A 25,727-nucleotide genomic window follows, 5' to 3' on the forward strand; every position below is an offset into this window, starting at 1 on the left:
TTATCAACATCAGCCTGTGTGCTGCATTCTTGGCAATATTACATTAAATACTACCCCAAAGCGTACCAGTGCACAACAAATGTGGAACAGATCAGACCAGACAGGAACACAGTTCGCTCGGTTACACAGAATCAACCAATTGCAAATCACTCAATCAACCAATCAATCAATGAACTAATAAAATAAAATTATATAAAAAAATAAAAACAGAATGGGTTAAATGATAAATGCTCGATGCATGATAAAATTTTACGTTTAGATACCTGTTTGCTACAAATCTTGATGGGAAAGATTTTGGGTTTGATTTTGGTATTTTTGGCATATTGTTTTGGTTGAAGAGTTTTGTTTTTTTCATTATGATGAACATATTTATGGCATCATGGACGTTCTCCTAGAGAATGAAACCAATGCGCTCGCTTCCGGAAATGGTAAATGGGGACCTACTACCAATAGAAATAACGCTGGGAGGAAAATGCCGCGGGAGGGCGGGGGCAAAAGGGAATGGCGGAAAAGGAGAATGGTGGACAAAAGGGATATGGCACGATTAAGCTGTTTTTTTTTTATAAAACAAAAACCATCGAAGAGCATCATCATCAGGCTCCAAATATCGTTGCGGTTCCACGAACCGGCTCTTATAACCTTCCATAAATAATTTATCGATATATACAGAAACATATACACAGTACATGGTCGCTTCTAAATGCGTCCCCGAACATCGCTCGACTAGACGAGCGCGGCGCAAAATGGCCTTCAATAATTCCATCAATAGTAGACCGCTTGGAGCCCTTCTCAACAGGTCTCGTTTGGTGAACCGGTTCATCAATCGGCTAAAATTCGTTCCCATCGTTAGCCTACTTTTCGATCGCAGCGTCGTATTAGTATTTTTGTGCTGACGGCAGTGACTACTGTTATTGTAGTGGCAGTGTTGCTAGGCGTTCGATAATCTGCACTGCATACTATTGCAGTTTGAACTGTCGGTTGGCAGTGTTGCGCTGATTCGTGTAGTCGTCCATCGTCGGAGGGAACGGGGATCGATTGTTGGACGCTCTCGAGGGTGGCCGTGAGCCTCTTGGTGATTCTGGGCCGGTTGCCTCCGATTCCCTTACTTCTGCTAGCCGAGGAACATTCTTGTTGCTGAAGACTCGCGGGCAACGCGGAGACCAGTGACCGTTGGGTGTGGTGGCAGCGATTGAGCGGGGCGTATCTTTGCGCCCCAATGACGGCAGCTGATGCTCGGGCACGGTACGAAACACCTTCACCATACCACTGTCGGAACCAGTGTCCGAGTAGCAGCCATTCGGCAGCTGCTGACCTGTTGCCTCGTTACACCACGTATCGTAGTAGTCTGCGTACGAGCTTGGGTACTCACTCTTGAATTCTTGCGGTGTCAGGGCCGGTGTGGAGTCAACCGTTGCTAGATTATCCTCTGTCGAGCTGAGTGTACCGTTGGACTCGAGATCCTCCTGCAGGATCTTCAGAGCGGCGGCATGCAGCTTCTCCAGTGGCAGATTCCGGAACAGACGGCCCTTCTTTTTCATCAGCAGACTTTGTACAAGCTCTTCGGCGAGCTTCTCATTCTGCAGAGTTCCTGATACAGGAGACGCCGACGAACCAGACGACGATAGACTATCGTTGCCAGAGGACGACTGCTGGCAGATGGGAAGAGTTAGACGATCGCGCCGTCCCTCGGCTGACTCATCGCCTTGTGTTGCCATGCTAGGCATGTTTGCGCGAACCACCGCGGTCTGGGGAGACGGTGATATCTCCTCCGACTCAGGCTTTCTACTTCTAGGATGTTGCTGGTGCTTTTTCTCTTGTTTCTCTTGCTTACACACTTCGTTACTTATATCTTCACTAGCTTCCTCGTCCTCACTATCACCGTTGTTACTTTCGTCCTGCAAAAGCTTAAATAACCTGGAATGTGTGGCCGCACGTTGATACCGTGTCATCTTTCGCATCTCCGGGAAACACTCGGAGTCTGTTTCCACCTCCGAGATGTGCTTGCTCATGTCCGACGTGACACCGGAGTCATCCTCCGCTTCGGACTCATCGCACGACATCTTCTGGCGCGAGAGTGGCCTCAGTCTGTTGTTCTGACTCGGTGAGCGCATCGTTCCTCCATTCACCTGTAGAGTTTCTCCACCGCAGGGACTCGGCACGTTGCGTTGCGTTTCAAACAGCGATATCCGCTCCTTCACCGACAGCTTCTTATCCTTGTCTAGTTTTTCATTAACACCGACACCAGGCGTCAGTTCGTTGCCGTTGCTCTCGGACATTGGCGGCACGACCTCCTTGCGGATGCCCGAGGTTTCCTTTACAGTATCACCGGGGTCTTGCTCAACTTCGGACTCTTCCTTCGACGTGTTGGACGTTTCGTACTCTTCACTGTTATCCTCGCTATCTGACTGTTCTTCCAGCTCTTCCTCGCTGTGGTCCTCAGTCTTTCGATCGCCCTGCGATCCATCCAGCGCCATTCGTGGTTTGTTGTTGTTCTCATCCTTCGCAGCCAATGTACCCTTACCGTTCCTTGCCTCGTAAAGATCCTTCACCAGACGTTCGTTTTCCTTCTGCCAGTACTCAAGAGAGTCCCGCTTCGCTTCGTCTTCGCCGTTTGCCAACGCATGCGGCACACCAGCCGGCTGTAGTTTGTCCAGTTTCCACATATCCGATGCCTCCGTGGGACCATTTTCCGCGCTCCAGAAGTCGGTCGTTGCCGTCGTAGTCGCTTCCTCGTCGTCCTGACTCCACACACTCTGTCGATCAACACTAAATTCCCGGCTGCTCCACATGTCACGCGAAAACGAACGCATCGGCCGCTGGTAGTCCTCCTCCTCATCACCAATTTGACTCCAGAAATCGACCTCCTCTTCTTCGTCCTCCGGTTTACCGTCATCATTGTTTCCACCTTCAGTTTGTGGCTCATCGGCGGGTGTCGACTCTTTAGGGATTTCGGACGTACTGCTGCCACTCTTGGACTTGAGGGGCAACGACACTGACACCGACACCTCCGACGTTTCCTCGTAGTCAATCTTGAACGGCGTTTTCACGGGATCGTTTCGTTTCACTCCCTGTGCTCGATCGACACCACGATCCTCCACTTTTGCCTTGCTTGTAAGTGAAGGAATTGTGATCGTCACCGTGACGTCGGTGTCTGTTTCATGCTCCTTTGTTCCCACAGCAGCCTTGGGAACCTCGGCAGTACTATCCTCCTCGTCCGTTGCCGCGTCTGTTTCACTCTCCGAGGCATCGTCCTCTTCCGTGTCACTTTCATCGCCACTGTCCACTTCGGTCGCGTTGTTCGGAAAACACTTCGTCGTACCGGACAGCGTCTCACTCGAACCGGTAATTTCACTTTCCCCTACGACTAGCGTCGCAATGTCCTCGTTGTTCGGGGATTTACTAAATGACAACTTCAACGGCAAACGTACCGAAACGAGTGACCTCTCCATATCCGCCTCCTCTAGGCGATCGATATCGTCGTCCGTCCGATTGCCACTCGGTTTACCCTCAGTGTCCTCGTCCTCGTCCAGATCGTTCGCCAGCGTAGAAGAGCAGTCGCTCAGCGTAGAGCTGTTGCTACAGACACTGGCCCGCCGGCTTGCCACCGTGGATTGGTAGACGCTTTCCTCCTCGAAGATCACACTCAGCTGGTGCGGTAAATGTTCTTCGGCCGGAACTGGACCATCGCATCCTCCGTATCCTACCGTTTCATCGTCCTCGCTCTCTACCTCCTCTTCTTCGCCGTCGTCATCCTCCTCGTCCTCTTCTTCTTCACCGTCATCTTCTTCTTCCTCTTCCTCTTGCTTGTCTTTGCTCACCGGACGCTGTTCGTCCTTGGCCGCGAGTTTCTTCTGGGAAGGAGAAGTGCTCTCGATGCGAGTGACACCATTGGCAAACTCTGCAACCGAGCCTTTCTTGCGTCTCGCCGGTACACTGCCCTCATCCTCTGAGTCTGAAGCCTCAGACTGAGACGAAGGCACCGAGGAGGTACTCTCCTCGTACGTACGATAGCGCTCGTTAAGCGGACTGCACGGCGAACACCGCACCGAGGACGGAGACGACTTCGCCTCGGCTTCGCATGGTGACGATCCGCCGTGGTTGAAGTTGCTCAACCGTTCCGACAGCCGCTTCAGGCTAGACTGCGACCGAGTCAGCGGGTGCGGATGGTGACGCTGCTGATGACCCTCGTTGACGAACTCACCGATCACATCGTGCAGCTCACCGAGTTGCTCGCGACGGTGTTGCTGCTGCAGCTCGCTATCGGAGCAGGAGTCGCCAGTGTCGGCCGGTGTCGGCGTGACCACTATGCGTGGCGGTGGCGTCCTGATCACGTATGTGTGAATTGCCTCGCCTGGCAGCGACTCGCAGTACGCGGTCTGCGGCTGGCTAAGCTGATAGTACGGCGGAGGAGTGCATGGTGTGCACGGTTCCGGTGCGTAGTAGAAATGGTGCGGTGACATGTACCCACCGTAAAACCCGCCGGCCCGATCGTAATGGCCGGGTGGAGGCGGCGGTGGAGGATAGTAATAACCCGGTGCATGGGGTGGTGGTGGTGGTGGCGGTGGGGGATAGTACTGAGGGTTAGTGGATGGATCGTAGTAGTGCCAATTGGGGTTGCAGCAATAGTATGGCTGCGGATGGGGATAGGGATATGGGGAGTATCGAATGTCTGTGCCGCTGCAATGGGGCAGCTTCACACTAGAACCTCCCTCAGAATCTGAGGAATTTGGATCAACTGGAAAGGGAAGGGTAGAGCGGCAGAAATGAAAGAAAGAGAAAGAGAGAAGAGAGAGAGAAAGAAGAAGAAGACAGAACATTATGATGAATGAGTAATGGATGCACTGAGCGTTCGATTTTGCTCTCAGTTTCATCACCAGGTACGTGACGTTCACTGGTTCAGGTTTTCCAATTGTGAGGAAGTAATCTACACATCATTTGTTTATGCCCATCTCGTATCTGCTGTCAACATATAAATAATAAATAATAAAAAGTTATAAAATATGTATTGTTGCCTTTATGTCTGGAACTAAAATGTTTGGCGTACAATAATTCGAACTTGAATACAATTACTTAAGTCGATAACATTACTCAAATAATGTAGAACTGGTTTGAAGAACAAAATATTTTAAAAAAAATTCTTCCATTTAATTATCGAACCGAAACTTGCATTCTTTCAAGCATATCGTATAATATCTAGCTATAATTTAAAATTCAACCATAGAGTTGGTGTTGAAAAAAAATTACCTAATTTTTCAAAAAGTATGTACGAGTATGACTTGACAAGTGCAATCCGCTTAGTAGTCAGTACCTTCTAAATTCATTTTTAAACTTTCATATACTCTGTTGCATCATGAATAAAGGCGCAAATTCTTAATTAAGCATGATCTACACATACTGAGTACAGTTAACTTGGTAATTCTTTGGAATAATTGAAAATTAAATAAAAACTTATGAAAGTTATACTGAGCTAAATTACGATTAAATAAAATTTTCTGCAGAAATGGGCGCGGAATTCAACATTCTTCAAGTACAACATTCTTAAAACGTTTAGTTCAAATTTAGATTATGTTCTGAATACGTTTAGTTCAAATATTTCCGAAACAAACATAACCGCTATGTGTTAAAGCTTTTCTGAAGTAGAATTGTCGGAACAGAAGAATGTGACAATCTTTGCAAGCAAATGTGGTAGATTACTTCCAGCAAAACGGCGGATGCGTGGTTACTGAAACTGAAAAAACAATAATGAGGCAAATATCAACCAGGAAAGCAGAGCTCTTGTGTCCTCCATGGTTTGAACAATGCAACGGTGGCTCATGTTGAGTCAGTTGGTTTTCTTCCTTTGTTTTCATGGTCTATTTCCAACAAACCAGATGCTTTCAACCACAGGAATTGGATAAATTATCGTCACTACTTTCAACACAAGCCTAAAATGCTAAATTGATCAATCATTTTGTTTCGTAGGCAGTTTTCGTTTGGGAGTGGAGGGAAAAATTTAGAAGAAGATTGTTCTCTTTTCTCCTGGTCCATAAGAAACACGCCAGATGAACAGCTGACGTGTGTCGATACCGCATTTTTACAGTGTGAGTAATGTTTTGAGAGAGGGGTTTTTTTTTTGGAGGGATGAATTGTTGCAGTGTGATGATCAAAAAACACCAAATAGAATATCACAAGATCGTAAATTAAATTCCACACCAAGTTAGAGGTTTAAAGATATGTTGAGGTAAAAAAGTAATTTCAATTGAAAAGGCTTATGAAAGGTATCGATGCGGACAAGGATCGCCTTTGATGGAGCGAGGGATAATTCTTCGAAGAACAGTAGCTTGTGTTGTGTTGGCGTGCCTTGTGGGGACCAAAACATGTTAAATTCCCCCAAAGTATGGCGCACACCTGACACAATAACTTAAAGCTACATCATTTGAAAGATCCGCAATGGACGAGCTAGTCCATCGCATATAGTCGTACATTCGGACGACCACGGAACCGAGGATCGAGGGGGGAGAATCTTTGAACACCATTCAGGGAACGGTATCCACTTACCTGGTGCATCCGATCCGGTCATGGCCTGCAGCATACGGAAAGATCGGCTCGGTATGGAACCGCCGGTGTACTTCTTTGGTTCTTCCACTTTCTGCTCGCTCGGTGGCACATACTGCGCTGGGGGTTCCCCATCTGCTCGGGTTTGAAAATGATTTAGTCAGTCAAAGGGTTCGATAATGGTCGCTCCGGTTCGATTTCATACCTGTTTCATTATTGTTTCCTCTATTGAACATCTGTTGAGTACGGTTTCCAGAGCCTGTAGCAAATGAGGTAAAAAATGTATTAAACATCTAAGAATATACTCAACTAGATTAAGCGCCTTATCTAAACGATATCAACAAATTAAACCATAACAATGAATAACAATTACAAGATAGCCAACAATTTTGTTATATGTACAACGCAGATGGCAAAAAACAATTACACAAATATACACAACCTTCTTACATACCATTTGCATAACAAATAAAATGGAAGCAACAAAATAGTAACAAAACTCTCATTTAAATATCGATGAAAGAGACTAATAAATTATAAATAATTTTATACATATGTACAGAACTACCATAACATTAAAGAGATAAAACACATAATAAAACCAAATATGCAACTCAAACAATAAAACAAATAAAATAAAAAATCATCATGCTAGCTAATGTAGCACTGATCAGAACCAGAGCCAAAATGATAAAATATACGCAATAAAGCAATAACATCAATCGACCATAAGATGCGTATAGCCAAAGGAAGAAAACGACTCTCATCCGTACCGGTATTGGTTTGGTTCGCAGCTTGACCACTGTCGGTCATGTTCTGCAGGTACCTGAACGCTTTGGACGGTATGGCGGCACCACGATAGCGAGGATCTTCTTCGTTATGGAGATATACTTCTCCGTCGACTAGAGCGTACAACAGCGGTGCACAAAACACGAGACCGGTACACAGAGACATAAATGATAGATACACGAGATGTGTTACATATTGGCACTGTTAGTTAGGAGGATCAAACAGTAACACATGTCGGGATACGTACCTTGGGTTTTTACTCTATTCATCAGGGCCTTATCTTCGTTGCTGAGCTGCAATCGACGCATCTGCCCGTCGGCCGACTCCGGCTGATGAGTCATCTGAGCCCCATTGCGTCCAAGTTGCTGGCCATCAGCCTGGTCGTGTCCGGCGACCTCACTGTTCGATTCCTTCGCACCCTTGCCGGTCTCGGACTCATCCAGGGTGTCCGTGATCTGTTGCAGCACCCGGAACGAGCGGGACTGGTTCGGTGCGTTATTGCCGTTCCAGGCCTGCGTATTGTTCGACGATCTCGGATCGCTGGAGTAAACGAGAAAAATAGTACATTGATAAAATACTCTGGTATTCTAAATTATTGTCACATAAACAGGACGTAAACAGGAGGAACATGTAAACACGACTCAAACATTTAACATCAAATATGGCGAACGAAGGCATAATAGTTTAAAAAGACACCAAATCTAACGAATGAAATAGACAAACGCTCTCGACTTAGTAAAAACGTATGTCATATAATTAGTACAATGTGACTTCGTAAATTGAAAAAAGTTCCCGCAAAAAGATGGGAATATATTGAAAGTTTGGAGCCGGTTTAACAGACTGACTGCCAATGACTAACATAGTGGGTGACAGAAAATTCTGACCTTGGCACGAAACTCATATAGTAACTGCACTAATAGTAGTGCGCTGTAGTAGTTGTAAAAAAGGATTCCTTAGGGAAGATAAGCATATTTGTTATTGGTTTAAAAACAACTTAGCTTAATAAATAATTAGTTTTTTATATAACTACAGTTTTTATGTTGCATTTTCATTAATTTATTGACCAAAAACTTTTTAGAACTAATGACTGCTGGCTATCAAAAATGATAGCCATAACAGTAAACGTGTTAATTGATTGAAAAATGATTGTACTAAAAACAATGACTAAAACAGCTTAGCAGTCGTAAAAATATCTGTGTCAGATGAGTGTAATACTTCAAGTTGATTTCCTTTTCTTTCGCGTCACAAATTGCGACACAGTTTGTCTATTCTGACGAATGAGCTGATGAAAACATTTGATTAGCTTTCGAAACACAATTGAGGACAAATTTAGTAATAGACACGGGCAGCGAGAGCGGGTTTTCTGCAACTGTTGTTTATGTTTGGCTGTTTGGGTAGTGAATGTTGTAAATTTACTGCTTCACAACATTTTAATCCAAGAACTTGGCGAAAACGAACGACAACTCAGGCAGTTGATTGTTGGGAACCATGCACGTCTTCAAAACAGTTCCAATCGCAAAATGGCGTCCCAGAATACATCCGGCCGCAAACAGCAATGAAATGGAACAGAAAACACTTATCAACAGTGCAGAAAATCATGTAACCAAAACGAAACTTCAACGGAAGAAAACAGGTAAACCAGAAAGCGAATGTTGTTGTTTCTGCTGGCCGAACAAGTCCTGAGAATGGGTTCGAATGTTTCGCATCAGTACCCTTCGCAAACGCTGTCCCACCAACACACTGAATGGCAGAGAGACACCTTCACGAGTGAAGATAGGGGGTAACGATATGGCAAAGTGATAGGATGATCTTTCGCGTGTTTCAACATGCAAACGCCGGTTGCGTGCGTGCTGGCGTTCAGTACCTGAGTCTATTTTTAAGAAAGCGAATCTTAGCCTCTAGCGGGATGTCGTGGATGATGTAGCTACGATCACCACTACGTCCGGCCGGTGCCCGAGGGTGGGGAGTTCGAGAGATTCGTTACGGTTGCAGGAGGGGGTGGGGCGATCGTGTAGGGATTTTATCAGGACGTTCGCGATCGCGCCGGGTTCAAGACATGAACCGGGTAGAACAAGGGATACAGAGTGGAGCGACCAGCGGTTTCATCGGTTTCGTGATGTTGCGGAAGAGAGAACGAGAAATAAGGAAATAAGTCGTCAGACTTCGGGGCAGCAAGCTTGCCGATGCGAGGGTACGGTGCTGCCTGCTGAGGGCGGCACTGACTGTGGGCTTACCTCTGAATGATAGCCGGCGTGTTGGACAGTGGTCCACGGGCCGTGTGCTCAGCGCCCTCTACCTTGATCGGCACGATGCGCACGTTGGTGGCGCTGTTTTGCTGCTGCATGCGCTGTTGCTGCTGCTGTGCGGGCGGTGGAGGCTGCGGGTGCATGGGATGGTGGTGCAGGGGCGGCGTTTGCGGGGGCGCATAGTGCTGATGATGCTGGTACATCGGATGCGGCTGCGGCTGGGCGGTCGGGGTCGGCGGGTAGCTGATGTTGTTGTAGCCTTGGTTGACGAAATGGTTGGGATTGGTAAACATGGCGGTCGGTGTTGTAAATCCTGTGGACGAGTTTCGTGTTTTTTGGGGGAGACAAAAAAACACATAGACAGAAACGCAATGGTCAGTGAGCGAGTGAGGATGGCGCGGTGCGTTGCAGGTCGGTACCACTGTGCGGTGTAGCGAAGCCAATCGGCACGGGAGACTGTATGCTGCTGGCGCTGTTGGCGCTGGTCGGGCCGTACTGAGGGGCGGGACTGTAGTAGGGCGGCGGGGCGAAGCTTGGGGCCGTTGCAGGCGACTGAACGGGCGACTTCTCGATCTGTATCGGTATGATACGCTCCTGTGCGGGAAAAGAATTATTTTTCATCAACGATGTTCAGCTTTTCTAATCCTACTAACTGAAAGCATTCACTTAATTATTTCCTGTTTATAAAGGCGTTCTTAGCAATATTTCATGGTGTATAAGGGAACATACAATTCCAACAAATTATTTTAACTAGTTGAATTAGAGTTGTTTTCCTAAGCAAAACTGTCAACTAATTAACATTGCCTCCTCATCTATTGTAATACCATTGTCTCAGACCTGTTTAGTTAGGAGTTATACTACTGTGTCCAAAAAGTAAAGTGACTTTGGTACGCAAACTGTGCGCGTCCAAGGTATTGGCGGATTGTTATTTTTTTATTGTTGAAATATGGGTTTTTGACTTCTTCAGCAAATTTCATGTAAAAATATTCATCAGGATAGGAGATATGATTTTTTTTTTGATTTTTTTTGTGGCCTACTACACGTATGACCCTCGTTTTTCGTCCCTGGCCACATTTGGGGAGCAAAGAATTTGTTTAAAATTTTGTATGCGTAACTAATTTTTAGCTGCGGATTGGTTGAAATAGCTTTTGGCGATGCAGTAATGTCGAAAAAAAAATGTTTGCGAGGGGTTTAGTTAATTCCAAAATGGCCGCCATGGCTACAATGGCCAAAATGGCTTCATGGGACACATCATCCTCAACGATTCCTCATTCGACGAAGCTCACATTCAAAATTTTAAGGAATCAATGTTAAATAATTGTCGATTGATGATTAGAGACTTCACCGATGATATTGAAATATCGAAAGTATCAGTAAATACCATTTTAGAGGAGGTTTTGGGCCTGGAACTCGACTGGTACCAAAATCGTTGATTTTAAAAAAAAAAAGGCGTTGCGTTGAAGTGGGTGAAACAGCGGTTTCCGACTAAATTGAGAAGACGAAGTGCATTATTACTGTAGACGAGACTTGTAACTATGCTTCAGACTGTAAAACAATCAATCAATCGAATAAATACCGTGCCAGGAATAAGCCAGGACCAAAAAACTAGCCAAACGAGGGCCATACGTGTAGTAGCGCACAAAATAAGTCGTATCTCCTATCCGGATGAATATTTTTACATGAAACTTACTGTAGAAATCAAAAACACATATAGAAACAATACAAAAATAACAATCCACCAATACCTTTGACGCCCCCAGTTCGAGCACCAAAGTCACCTTACTTTTTGGACGCAGTAGTACAATCGAGTAATTGGAGTTCATAAAATTTTAACAAAGGCCTACTTCACTCAAAAATGTAGTCGTAGAGTTTGGAAAAGAGAAATTTTTAAATAAGTCCGGAGCATTTGGAATGACAAAACGCTAACTACTATCTTGTCGATAAGATTACTCCTTACTAGGAGATCGTTACGCTCTTGTTAGTACCCTGCCCGGAGACTTACCTTTTGTGATCCTGCCGCCGACTGGGGTGAGTATACAGGTTGTGCTTGTGCATATACCGATCCTTGCTGTGGATAGCCGCGGCTCACGGGCATCGTAACCGTGGACTGCACCAATCCTGCCGAAGGCTGGGCTGCCCTAGCCGCTTGCTGAAGCTGCTGGACGTATTGCTGCTGCTGCTGCTGCTGCTGAGCGGATGGCGTAGTGGACTGTTGCGCCGAGCCGGACACATCGGCCGACGGTCTGACGCTGTTCTGTGTGAGCTGTTGTGACGACGGTGGAGACGGTCTAGCCGACACCGGGGACGGTGCTGTGACGATAGAATCAACGGATTTAGTGGCTTCACTTTCACTCTTGCCGCTGGCGACTGCGGCTCGCAGTGCTTGTGGTTCTTTGTTCTTGTTGCTGTTGTTGTTGTTATTATTGTTGTTGCTGGTGCTGGTGACTGTCTGCTGTTCTTTCTCCTGTGGTGGCGGTGTGCGCTCGGTCGAGCTCGTGGTCGCACCTGGCTGCGATTCCTGGTCGTCCCGGTGCACCCATTCGGGCTGCTCCTTGAGGCTATTGTGCCGGGACGACATCCATGGTGGACTCGCTTGGGTTAAGAGACTTTGCTTACTATTGGCAAACACCTCGTGTATCGGCGGTATATAGAGTGAACCGAGGGCCTGCGCAGCCGGTCGCTGTGTGCCGAGCGACGGTGGCGTTACGGTCGGCGCAGAACTGGTGACTGATGGTGGCGAAGATGAGGATGGCCCTGTCGATGAGGATGAGAGAGTTGGGGATGGGGACACCGTGGACTGTGAGGAGGACTGTGGCTCCCTCTTCTGTGCTGTGGCCGTCGTGGTGGTGGTTGACTGTGCAGGTGGTGGAGGCGGTGGAGGTGGTTGTGCTGTACCGGGACCGGTTGTAGTGTTCTTGACGACTGCTGTCGGTTGTTCCCTACCGGTGTAGCTGTTAGTGCTGGTGATGGACACAGGTGAGAGCGATGGCTTGGGACGGACGGGTGGAGGTGACACTTTGGTGTTGGGCGTGAGGCTGGTGGATACTTTGGTTGGGGTGATCGGTGGTGGAAGGTTGGGCGGTACCGGGCTCTGCCCGTACACCGGCGGGGTTTTGATGGAGGACGACGACGCCGAACCGTTCTCGCGCGGTTTAGTTAGATTGGATGGGCTTGGCGATCGTTTCTGTGGGTCACCGCGGACGGTGAACCCGTCTGTGCGATTTAATGTGTTTTTAGCAACTGCAATGATAGTTCAAGATGATAACAAGATGCATAGAGATTAGTTACAAACCGGTGCGACATACAGCAGGAACGGAACGGACGTGACTGCCCGAAAGGGGGAGAATGTTCGAATGACTGAAGACCGAGCGGATTCGTTACCTTCATCATCTAGATCTCTGCTCGTGTAGCTGTAACTCGGGGGCGGTACCGGCCGGGGAATTGAAGGACCAGAGTCCTGTTGCTTCTCCCGCCGGTACTCCTCGATCCAGAAGTCGTTCTTCGGCTGTGGACGTGGGGCCTTCCGCAGGCTGGCCATCGGATTCGGTGGAATTTTGATCTCCGGTCGCATTCCCATCGGCGGCGCCTCGAATACCTGTGGCCTTGGGGACTTGCGGACCTCGGCCGGTCCGGGGGGTGGCGGAGGCGGCGGCATCGGTCTGCTTGTGCCGGCACCGTTCGCGCCGGGCACCACACGACCGGTCGGTGGTGGTGGCGGTGGCGGCGCCGGTGGCCCTGTTGGGAACACCTGAAAGGGCATTCCCATGGCCGCCGCCCCGAGGGTCGCTGCAGGGGATACTGGATTGTGGCTGCCATTGCTGGAGCCGTTACTGCTGTGATTGGGTCCATTGTTCTAAATTTGGGTAGGCAAATATGCGTTAGAACCATCGAGCAGAAATATTCCACAGCACTTTCAATCTCCTTAACCGAGGGTAAAAGCTACACAGAATTATTAGGAGGACCTGAACAAACACAGTTCCGCTTGCTACATGTTACCTGTGCCAATGGGGACACCTTCGGCTGGCCGGTCACACCCTCCGAGTTGGCGTTCCGCGATATTCGCTTCGCCATCCGGGGCGATTTGATCTGCGACAGGTCGATGCCGCCCGGTGTGTAGGTAAAAGGCTGCTTATCCCGGCGCATCATCGCATTCTGTACGCAGGCCGGAGGCTCTGCCGGCAGCTGTGCCTGTATCCGACGGGCCGAGTTGCCGATCGTCGACTGCGGAGGTCCACCGTAGCTGGGAAAAAGAAAAACGAGTGGAAAAAAAAGCCACAGGGTAAAACATGAATCCAAACCAACCATATCTCGGAACGGACCGACCGGTGTGTAAACAGTGCGCCATTTATTTATCCTACCAGCGATCGCTAGTATAAACGCACATAACCCCAATGGCGGATCCGCGTGGGCGTACGTTGAGCACGCAGTTTTCTTTTCTTTCTTGCTAATCCCCTCAACCTAGTCGGTAACGTAGATTTTTTTTCGCTTGTGTTTTCCCTGTTCCATTTGGAAAATTCTAAGAAACAGATGGAAAAACAGACACTTTGCACTGACCCATTTTGCGCGTGCTGGGCGTTTCCATGCGTAGATTTTTTCTCGCTGCCACACGATCACGTCACTTGGTCGCTGAGAAAAGTTATTTTTGTCATTTAGGAAAACAAGCATTTCCAAACAACGATTTCTTTGAATTAAACTGTTCAGTCATTTCTTAGACTTTCCTTTTTATTACGAATGGTTAAGAGCCAGTTTAATAAAGCTCTACGAAAAATAATCATCTCATCTACTTATATTTCCAATACTGGTAAAGTTAATCGATTTCACACATTGAAAGTAACATGTTTTCCTTTGAAGTATCGTTGGTTTTATTGGTTATTATTTTATCAAAATGGATAAAGAACCAAACTGGAGTACTAGCTTCCGTCGAAAGGAGATCAACCGCCCTTTCTGCTGATGCTACTACTTATTGAAGCGCATGTTGCAATCCAATAAAGCACCATGCAACGTGCGTGTCTTGAAAATAAAACCACTTTATTGTAATGAGTGGTTTTAATGAACCCGAGGTAACATACTGCACTCAATGCGGCCTTAAGTATAAACAGTTACGTGGCGACTAAAAATAGTTCGATTACCTTGAATCTCAATCAAAAGATCAACCGGCAGAGAAGAAACCCTTTTGCAACGCAAAGTAGTGCACAAGCGCGTGCCAACAACAGGTTGGCCGATGCAAAAGTGGACCGAAACTGCTGAATGAAGGAGGATTTATAGTTTCTTTTCTAGAAATATACTTGTTTTAAATCAAGACATCTTGTAGGAACGAAACTACCTATGTGCAATTATTTAGCAACTGGAAAAGATTTTTAAAAATTGCAAATCCATTAATTTTGAAAGTGTAAGTCACACATCACAATTAATTTAATCTCTAATCAAGCATCAATCTTTCTTAGGAGATCAGATACTCGTTTTGGAAAATTATCTCCAGCATTCCTTGGATGATTATACGAAGTTTGAAAAAATCATGACTCAGTCAAATGATTCTCTTAAATAAATAATGAAGGAATAATTCTCTTAACATAAGGTCTAACATGAAGAAAGATATACCACTTATAAATATTTTTGTATAAGTCCTTTATAAGCGCAAAACTATCAAAAGTTATAAATTATTTAACATATTCTACAAAAAATAAAATAAAAAAAAGGATGTTGATGATTCAAACATTCGACGGAGAGTCATAATCACAAAAGATACCGAATCAGAATGTGTAAAAGATTATAATCATCCACGGTAGCAAAGGAAAACGTCATGCAAGCCCTTAACAAGCAAGTCAGTTTTTAGGCAAAATAGGATGATGAAGAAGATCTACATACAAACTAAAAAATTTGTTTGTGAATGACCCAAATCATGGTGATTCACACAATATTTTGTCTACAGTAATACTCTTTTATGTATTTATCTCAAATCCACCAGTCGTAACACACTTGTTGACCCATTTTAACATGAAGCTCCAAGGAACTTGTTGTAGTCTCTACCCACACTTCCCCATTTTTTCTAACACCAGCTGACCGAAAACCGAGCGATTCATTAGTTTTCGTCACCTCTAGCGGCAAGTGGCCCGACAACCGGCCGGGAATGCTGGTAACCGATCATCCATCATCCACGGCCTACCACCTCTCTCGGCGCCAGATCGTTACCTTGTCGCTATCATCGCCTCAATCGGACAATTAGGTTAAGTGGTTTTTCACTCCACTCAAACAGAAACACCCACGACTCCCTGAGTGGGACTGTGCTTGGGCAAAAGTCGGAAAATATCGGTCAGAAGTGCGAATTTAGAGCCAGTGATGCGCTTGGCTGGGCAGATCGACATGACATTTGCATGTCCATTTGCAGTGCCCTCCCACCGGTAAGCCTCTTCCGGCCTCTGCTTAGTATTTGTGTTCCACGAGTGAAGCGCTAAAGATCTTTCAAACAGGACCAAACGCCACTACAAAGCGAGCTCAACCGGCAAAACCAAAACACCCCAAACATGACACTGCACTGCTGTCAGATTCGACGCGTCTCCTTGCCCCGTGTGTCCGGCGATCTGGTTAGTTTGTCTGTTCTGTTTGGGAAAGTTCATCTCCGTCGCTTCCCTGAAGTGTCTCTTCCAAGCGACGCTTCGGCAGCAATGACTTAAAAATAGTACTTCGCGTGGTGCAGTCGATCAAGCACGTCCGTGCACGACGGTAGTAGGATTTTGAAGCCGTCTGGTCCACTTGTTCGTCGTGTCGTCTGCAGTTGTTGCGAACTTCTGCTAGATCTTTGTTTTCATGACGTATTTGTGCAGTTTTACTTGCCGCTACCGGTTAAGCAAACGCCGGGAGCTACTGATAATAAAACCAAAAAGTCGTTATGAGCGGTAAGAAATTTTCTCAAAATACTTAAGATGCGCTCCGTAGTCAAATGACCCATCCCATCCTCTCTATTATCCGTCCCCGTTTCAACTCACCTCGCCCATGCTCGATCGGGTGCTAATGGGTAGCAAAATTAAAAACACACCCCAAGAAAAAAGAACAAACGATCTTAAAGATGCTGTTTGAATTGCTCCGTAATTTATGATGCACTAAAACGTGGGCGAAAGTATTTGATCGTGGCCCCGCTTCCCGTTGGCAAGCCCTCGCCCTGTCGCCTGCTCGAGCCCCTGGTGCAATCCGACGCTGCACAACTTATTGCACAGCGGAAGTGCGAAATGAAACAAGGAAAAGTATATCACTCTGACACATTCCACCGGCCGGACGCTCGAGTTCGGGAAAAGAAAACCACTGGCAACGAAAGAAGAGAGTTACGTCCTATTGTTTCCTTTTTTTCTTGATGAAATAATTTTTTGAATGAAACTGCATTGGGATCCGCTAAGTGCCTCGTGCTCACACTTTTCCCAGTGGGGTTTCCGTTTTTATTTCGATCGTTAGTGTATTTTGATACCATGTGGGTTAATTGTTTAGCAATGCGCGTGTTTTAAAATGTACGCTCGAATGAGACGGCGCCTCACACATTATTGTTTTACTGTGATCAATAAAACATGCACTTTGTGGTTATATTGTGCTGTTTGTCTATCATCCGCCGAAGTCATTTAAATGGGTCAAATCAGTTTTAGGTTTAGCATTAAATCATTAACCTCATTCGTCACGTATAGTTTATTTTTCGTTTTCTTTGTCGAAATATCTGTCACTTATTTTTTGGGTTTTGCACTTATTGCCATCATTATTATTTCGTTTATAAACATTATCAAACAAATTTTAACTATTTAAAGAAAAATTTTTGCATACGGTAGACATCAAAATTACGGGTTTTGAAATTGAATAAGTTTTAGCAGTTGGTTTATAACGACAACAAAAAACTGATAAAATGAATATATCCAGCAATGTCCAAATACGTTTCTGTAAATCTTTTTTCAATTTTATTTTACGCAATGAAGTTTCATGTTTTTTTCTAGTCATAATTGAATTTTGAATGAGTTGATTGAATGAGTTGAAAATAAGCCTTCACCTTAAGCCAATGACTATTATTTCAATCATTTGATTCTATGTGTCGGTTTAACCACAACTAAGAGTTAAACGCAACACAACCAAGGGTTTTAAAACATCAAACAGTCTTCCCATGGTGAAAAATTTTATCAAAATTTGGGGTAAATATCAACAAATATTCTTCGGGATACGCAAACGTGAGTTAATGCGTAGACTGGTGCTGTTCCTTTAAAATAAAAATGTTTGATCGATAGAGTTCTGGCACGATTTAAACATTATTAGACAAAGATTTAAAAATTAATTCCCAGGAAATATTTTGCTCAAATATAGCGCAACAAACACTACATAACGATAGCGAGGTGCTCGAAATAGTTTTACTACAACCATCGATCATCAATCAATTCGACAGCGAACGCCGCAAGACGCCACGAGCACTTCATTAGTCGCAACTTCTAGCTCTACTAGTGATTGGCCACACCAGAATACCACTCCCGGGAAAGTATGCACTTTCCAGGGTTCAAGTTCATTTTCCATGAAGTGTGCCCCGTTCGATCTCCATTCCGCTTTTCTGCAGTTTTCCTCCATTCCGACGCATCACACCTATTGCGTGGTTTTCATCCGCGGCGCTCTTGCGCACTCCCAAGGTGGCCGAGGGTTGGAATGTTTGGCCCATGACTAACCAACACTAGAAGGAGAGCGAGCTATAAATAGCCACCGCATCAAATGCAGTTCCCTTGGCAGGGATGTTTCTGGGACGCGAGCTAATGCAAAATGGAAGTAGGCATTTGAAAAAAAAACGACAAAACAACCAACAGGAAAAGCAAACGCCAAAGGGAACCATTGCCTCCCAAGCAACAGGCGGCAAACGGTGTCAAATAGCGGCCCTTGTCGATCGTTAATCCATTGAATGCCACACGACGTAGACTGTGTACTCGTTTAGGCGAAAGATGCTTGTGTGCGTTTGGACGAAGGAGAGCAGATCGCGATCAACTACTTTGTGTCGATCAAGGAATAGATTTCCCGACAGTTGACCTTCTTTTTCGCACTCTGTGTTTTCCCTTTTCCCTATTCTTTTCATTATTCCCCTAATACTTTCCTTCGGTAATGATGAAAAGGGAAATCTTCAACGCCAGTGAAATCCCAATACTTCGCTGCTCTCCCTTTGGGTGGGTCTTTGCGTCACCCCTTAAGGATATCATTAAACACCCACCGCTGGCAATCGACAAACAGATAAATAGAGCGCATTCAGTAAGGGACTTTGGCGCAGAAAGGCAACCGACAAGAAGAGTAAAAGTAAAATAAAAACTAGTCCCTACACTTTCAAAACCATGTGACCTATTGAACTTTCAGACCGAGTACTAATTGGAAGGCGGTGGACCTTCGTGAGTCGGACCAGATCTCGCAGGGCAATTTTAATCCTCCTAATGCAACAAAAATATCGCATTTCGCCCGGGTCCACTCTTTTACTGGTGCTAGTTCGCGTGAGTCTGGCAACGGTTTTCGTTCCAGCTATGCACCAAACGTCCGGTCCGGTTCAACCGTTCCCATGCTTAAGCGGCTGGCGATGGCCAAAAATGGACCAATAATGAAGCACGGAACAGCGACAGAAGCGAAGCGCGCGGGGCAGATGACAAACCGTGCGCAGGCAAAGCCATCAAACACGACCACGCGCGGTTCGTACCAGGCCGGGGCGATGAAAAACAGGTTCAATATTTAAACCATGACTCACGCCGCCCGGAATGGGAATGTGCAGCTTAATTCCCTTTCCGACGTTGCACACGGCGTTCCGCCACCACCAGTTTCGGCGGCGGGACCTACCCTACCCGGCAACGTCCGCCGGCTGTAACTAATTTGGGACGATTTAACGATCCCCATGCCTCTTTTCCCGCCGCGAGCAGATCGCGAACTCCCGCGCGTCAGTGAAAACGAGGAAATGGAACGAGAAATTCGTGCGGAGCGAAGTGACCTTACAGAACGCGAGCGACGTTTCGGTGCCGTATGGAGACGCTGCAATCGGTGTTGAGGTTAATAAACTTTGCAATGGTCAGTAAAAAGTTGCAATTGTATTTTTTGTTCAATTGTAATTTTGAACTTTTAGTTATTTGGTTCAACGTTTTTCATTTGCGTTTTGAAGCATTTAATATGTTTCTAGCTTTCCAACTAATAAATTTCTAAGAATTTCTTAGTAATTCATTACAGATTATTTGAAACACCATGATTCTTTCTTTGCCATGGATGAAGAAGACTTCGAAGATAACAAGCGACAAAAAAGGGAGATATCTCTTAGCACTTTTTGCATTTTGTAGGCTTTACTTTTCTGTTCTTTTGACATTAAGCCCTTCACAAACCTGCTAAGTTGTGAAAATGGCTAAAAAATTGGTTTTTGGTCTAGAACCGAAGAAAAAATATCTTTTCCTAAAACAAATTAGGATTTCATAGATTAAATGATGATAAGTTTGCATGTGTGGTATTTGTGATTGTGATCAGCAATAATTTGCCGATAATAAGTTAAAGTTAGGTTCAATCGCATCAATTAGTGTAAAAATAATTAGAAAAAATTTAAAAACACATAAGTACGTGTATTCGAGGCAGGTGCACTCGAAATAAACGGCGCGCAACGAAAGTAGAAACACGGGCAAAACAGTACAAAATGAATCTTAGGGATTCATGAATCTCTCATTAAAATTTCTTGAATCTCAAAAACGAATTCACTAACCTAAATTGGAATCACACAATTCTAGTGTATTGGTGTCAGAACTCATCCTCATTAAAACTCATCACTCATGAATCTCTAAAACGATGCAAAGAATCATTCAGATTCATGCATCTGATTTGGAATTGCACAACTCTGAAGGTGACGCATTTGTTAAAATTATTCTTCCAATAAATATTTTCGTAAAGGATATACACAAGGTCTCACTAATTTTTTTTTTTGCGTGACTTATGATCTGTCGTAGGAAGTGATTTATATTCTTGTAAGAAAATTATTCAATAAATTGACAGAGAAATAGATATGTTTCCAGTGTACAATCATATCTCATGAAATAGAGCTATTAAGTAGACAAATTCGTTTAACGCTAAACCATCTGCTGGGATCATTCAGAACGATGTCACCATATGTCCACCCAAGGTCAGCCGTTGAACGCAAAATATTATGCGACCACTTAAGTCTCCCCCCGCACCGTCAATATTTACTCTTCCTGAACTGTGCTTGTTTCCTGTTAACATAAACCACCACAGGCTACACAACCATATTACCCGTTCGAATTTTTTTCTCTCTCTGCGCAGCTTCAAGTTCAAATCCTCTGCCCCAAACGCTAAGCACGCGCGTCCCTGAAGAGCGGCCAGAGTCGAACAAACTCGGCACTTCCCAAGTATAAACAAACGAATTAACCTTGAAATCTAAGCATTTTTGTTACCATTTTACACCGTTGGTCACAAGATAAAGTGAACACTGCTTGCTCCCACATTTCATTCCAACCAACACCGCGGGCAACCACCCCCGCCCTCCATGCAGTCCATCTTCCTAACGGCACACCACACCGCCTTGGGTGGTATCAGTCAAGGGGGAAGAAGTTAGAAGGAATCAAAAGTTTTTAAAAATATAAATTCGCCTAACCGGTGCGACCTGAGCAGGCCATTTGATTCGGTCCGTGTCACCGTACGCCCACACGTCGGGACGGTTCTGTTGACTTAGTGCCCGTACGGGCACCAATCATGGGCCGCTTAGGGCGCGTGATCACTTCCCGATCTAGAGCAACATCGCAAGAGCAAGCCGCTTCGAAAGGAAAGGAAAACGTCGGGATGAGAAAAACTTGTTTCGCGAAAACAGGAAGAAATGCGCACACGGTCTGGATGAATCTGGATCCGGCAAACGGGTTCCTGGCTAAGTCGGCCAACGCCGTCGGTGACGCCGTTTCACAAACGGAAAACGGAAAGCTAAGCCCAACCTGGAAGCTCGTCCATTCTATCAGGTGCGAGCATTATGTTTGGCACACTACTGACACTGTAATAGTAGAAAATCATTGGTACAACATTGTTGCGGAATGGTCCCATTCAAGGCTTGTTGTTTCATTGCAGTGATCATCAACCGTTAGATCAGGCAGATGCCACTACTATATAGATAGTACGTTTCCGTAGTGTAATGCACACTATTTTAATGCGCAAGGAAATTAAGCAACTGAAACAAGTTGCTGGCTATCGTTTAATAATCTGTTGGTCGTCGAAGAAAAGACGGATCCATAAGCTGACTGTAGAAAATTTTGTTTCTGTATTCAACACATACTATTAGAAAAAATATTGTACATTATGCTCTTGAAAAGTAACTTAGAACTTGTAGGATTTAGTGATCAGCCTAATGTTGAATACAGTTTGAATTTTATAGCTTTCTTTTTACTGACTTCTACTATTCTTAACGCCTAATAACTTGAAGTTTATTTCTTTATTTAACAATTAACTATAGGGAAATGGTACTTGCCATCATTGCTAGCTTTAACCGTTTCTACATAACGCCTTGCCACTTCTTCTTCGGATGGCCTCTGAATGTGGGTAATTCATCATTCTAATCTTTCTACCACCCTGCAAAGATGAGCTGCAGCCCGTGGAGCCCTCTGGCATTGACCAGAATCAGCCGTCGCCACCGTCGGATAAAGGAAGTAAATCCCCCTAAGCCGCGCCATATGGTGCAAATGGTGTGCGAACAGTATGCGCTCGTGGCCATGACGCCATCGCGCAAAGTGGTGTGTTTCGGCGCCATCAGCGAATCGCATAGATCACAGCACAGTCGGCGTGCCCTGCAAGAGCGGCGCAGGCAACCGCCGGCTGGCGCCACCGTCGATGACGTCGACCTTTTCGCCCGTCGTAAGCCGCTGTCGCACGCTGTCTCCGTAAATGGAACTGTCAATGTAAACGCGGTCGCGATCTGTCCGTCCATCCGTTCGCTTGCAATAGGACAGCAGAGGGTAGAGGAAACCGTTCGCTTGGTTGGATTTGTATTCAGTATTTCGTTGGTAGAACCTTCAAACACCATCCCAAAGCATCAAACCGCGGAAGTAGAAGCGACCACAAAGAGTTATTCTACCGGTCGGAAGATACTTCCTTCCACGTTCACCTAATTCTGGCACGTTTGCATAACACGCGTCGTGCTAAAGATTTACACGCTCTGAGTATCGGTTTTTGCCTATGAAATCAAATTTTTGTATTTTTTACCGCAAAAGTGCTCATCGTCCATGAGGTCATATTCCATTCGCAACAAAGAAAGGTCTTTGTATCCGAAAAGCAATCTTCATCGCTGGTGTATCTCTCTCTTTTCCAGGGTCCCTGGAGTGTATGTTATGTAAACAATCGACGTTTTGATTTACGACCAAACAAAACAGCATCTTTAGCCGGAAATTCCTCTGTACGCTGAGTCACAGCGAACAAATGGCCGAGAAAATGAATGTTTTAGGTAATTCAGGTTACGATGACTTACTGAACTCAAATAGCTACGTTAACGATAAGGGAACGAATTGCAACTGTAAAGACAAAAACTCGTGATCAAAGTGGTTCCTGAATTGATGGACTTTAATTTTAAAATATAGTTTCAAAACTTCAAAATTGTATTGTATGTAAGAATAAAAAAAATGATAGTTATAGCATTTTTTATCATTTGATCCACGCCAATGACTGAATCATGAAGATTTATGAAAGAATCATGAAGATTCGTAAAGGTTTCGAAAGATTCCTCAATATTTTAAGATTCGAATCCCAAAAGATTCATGAATCAATTCTGAATGAATTTTTAGTGAACGATTCATATGAATGAATCTCGCCTAAAGATTCATATGGCACAACACTAGAAGATAGTCTACAATCAATTTCAATAAAAGCCCAATAACAGTTGTGGACAATCATACACGAATCTTATGCCTCATTTCCAGTGAAGCAGGGAACTGCTTTTTAAGTGTGTCTTGTTGTGCTGTACAATTACTTTGGAGAGGATAATGCATATTGACATAAGATAAATGCAAGGAAGTGCCTCTCCTACGCATAATACACGTTGCACCTTATTTATAACGACTGTCCTCCATCGTCCGGAGTTCACCTAAGCGTCCGTAAAAGTCAAACTGCTACTCACTTGTCCCCACCGAGTGCGAATCCGTGATCCTCCTGCACCCGGTACGCCGGATACGTATGCAGGATTTCATTTGCCTTGTCGTTGTACGAGCCCAACAGCTCGCGGTACTTCGAGTAGACGTGGCTCTTGAACTGCGCCGTCGTCGGGACTGCGGGCGTCGGTGTGTTGCGTCCACTTTTCGTAATTGTCGTAATCGTTGCCATTTTACCCGGGGGAGGGCCGCTCCCGAGACGCTTCTCACAGGACTTTGCGGCCGGACTCAACTTTTCCCACCCTCTGGCGACCGAGCGACACAACCACAACAATTAACAGAACGGATCGCTCCCGAAGAAGCAGCGGCAACTTGATCGTGACCGTTCACAGAAGAAGCGCGCACACACACAAACCGGCACACATATACAGAGACAAACACGCCCGTTGCGTCAACACACTCGAAAACACGTATATCAGTGCACTAGCGCAAAAAAGACGGTGTGCGAGGACCTACGACTGACATCAGGTCTCTAGTGTTGACGGCTAATTATCCATCAGCCGTCCATACGTCCGAAGCGTTTGCGAGCCAAATTTGCGTCACCGAGAGGTTCACTATGTACCGCGCGACGCGAACACTGTGTGCACATTCGTCCAAGTTCCACAGACTCCAAAAACGCACCACAAAAGGACGGAACAAATACCGCTTTGGTTCGCGATCGAAGAGCGTCGCGCGTTGACGTCTGTTTAGGGTGGCTTAAGTCAGACAACTGAACTGAAGTCCACAATCTTGGGCCAGACCTAGGGGTGAGTTCAGCGTCGCACTTAAGGCAGACCGCGCGGCCGGTGCGTCTCGTTTGGCTGTAGGAAAGACGGAACTCCACCTTTGCAGCTGCAAACGGTCAGTCTGGTCCACAGTCCCGAGCCCAGAGAGTGCCATTTAGAGATGCAATTTCTTTCTCTCTCTCACTACTCTCCCTCACTTTGCGTAGTTCTCCCGAACCACTCCGGAACTGGTTGGCTGTCGAAGGCTCCACGGAGCTGACCTTAGGAAATGGTAGCACCGGCTTCGCGATGCTGATCCACCACCAGAAGTCTCGTGCACGATGCACGGTTCACCCGGAACGCAGTGGTGAACGATCGATTAATTTCTACCTCCACCTCCGCACGCCAGTTCCATCAGGCCACGGTCTCTCGCCGAGACTCTCGCGCACAGCTCCGGTGATCCGGTGTGTGGTTAAATGTAGTTTCGCACACCGCGCCGCCGACCAAAGAAAGTGATAAACGCGCAGTGGTGCGGCCTGGGGTGCCATAAAAACAGGTATCTGGTCGAGGCCGTGCCCCGGATGCAATTGCATTGGACGCTTCGAAGCACACGGAGTATTGGGGAATGCGAAGAAGCTGGTGAGGCGGTTTGCGTGACCAATTCGCTTCGAAGCCCGGCCGAATGATGTGTCATTGGGAGAGTGTGCCCGAGAGGGGTTGCTACAGGCTCTGTACTATTCAGTACGGCTGCCGCTGTTACTCACAGCAGTTACAAAACGAATGAAGATGGGATCAGTGTCCATCGTAAACAAAAACAAAACACCAACATAAATGTAGCTTTCGTAACATGAGATACATTCACCGGTTAACACAACGGTTATGGAAACGTAATGTTCATTGCTCGTCTTCGATTAGACGTTATTGTTAAAAATCAATTTTACGTGCAGCTGTTGCGTAATGAGCTGATTTCATTTTTTTTTTAAACTACGATTTGGAGTATATCTCATAGAAAACCTAATTGAAGAAGACTTCGAAGATAACATTTTCCTTATTCAGCTGTTCAAATTAAAACAACCCAAATTTTGAGATTTGGGTTAGAATATTTAAATACATATATTTACTGAATTTTAAGGAAACGTTTTAATTTTATTGACGCTAGAGCTTCCATTTCTCGCTTGCAAGTCGTATTGACTGATCGTGTACCTTCCAACCCGACTATAAATGTTTATGTTTTGCGTATGGTTCTTTTCTAGAAAAGAAATTTCTTTTAAATATTTTCTAGATATTTAGCCCTTAATGAGAAGGCATCA

At 45.5% G+C, this 25,727-nt stretch overlaps 2 protein-coding genes across 2 annotated transcripts in view; one reads left to right on the plus strand and one right to left on the minus strand.

The window, feature by feature from the left end:
* The window catches only part of LOC131267304 (store-operated calcium entry regulator STIMATE-like), a 250,804-nt gene that overhangs the window by 182,042 nt on the left and 43,035 nt on the right, over positions 1-25,727 (plus strand). The window lies entirely within an intron of this gene.
* On the minus strand, positions 957-23,819 carry LOC131264396 (uncharacterized). Its single transcript, XM_058266699.1, has 12 exons — positions 23,683-23,819; positions 13,566-13,809; positions 12,951-13,422; positions 11,572-12,809; positions 9,989-10,163; positions 9,558-9,882; positions 9,188-9,259; positions 7,571-7,863; positions 7,308-7,436; positions 6,740-6,793; positions 6,538-6,669; positions 957-4,735 (listed from the first exon to the last, which is right to left on the minus strand). The coding sequence occupies exons 2-12, from the start codon at positions 13,713-13,715 to the stop codon at positions 957-959; spliced, it is 6,819 nt and encodes a 2,272-aa protein (XP_058122682.1). The 5' UTR covers positions 13,716-13,809; positions 23,683-23,819.

The sequence above is a fragment of the Anopheles coustani genome, chromosome 2 (genome assembly GCF_943734705.1).
Source record: "Anopheles coustani chromosome 2, idAnoCousDA_361_x.2, whole genome shotgun sequence".
Lineage (NCBI taxonomy): Eukaryota > Metazoa > Arthropoda > Insecta > Diptera > Culicidae > Anopheles > Anopheles coustani.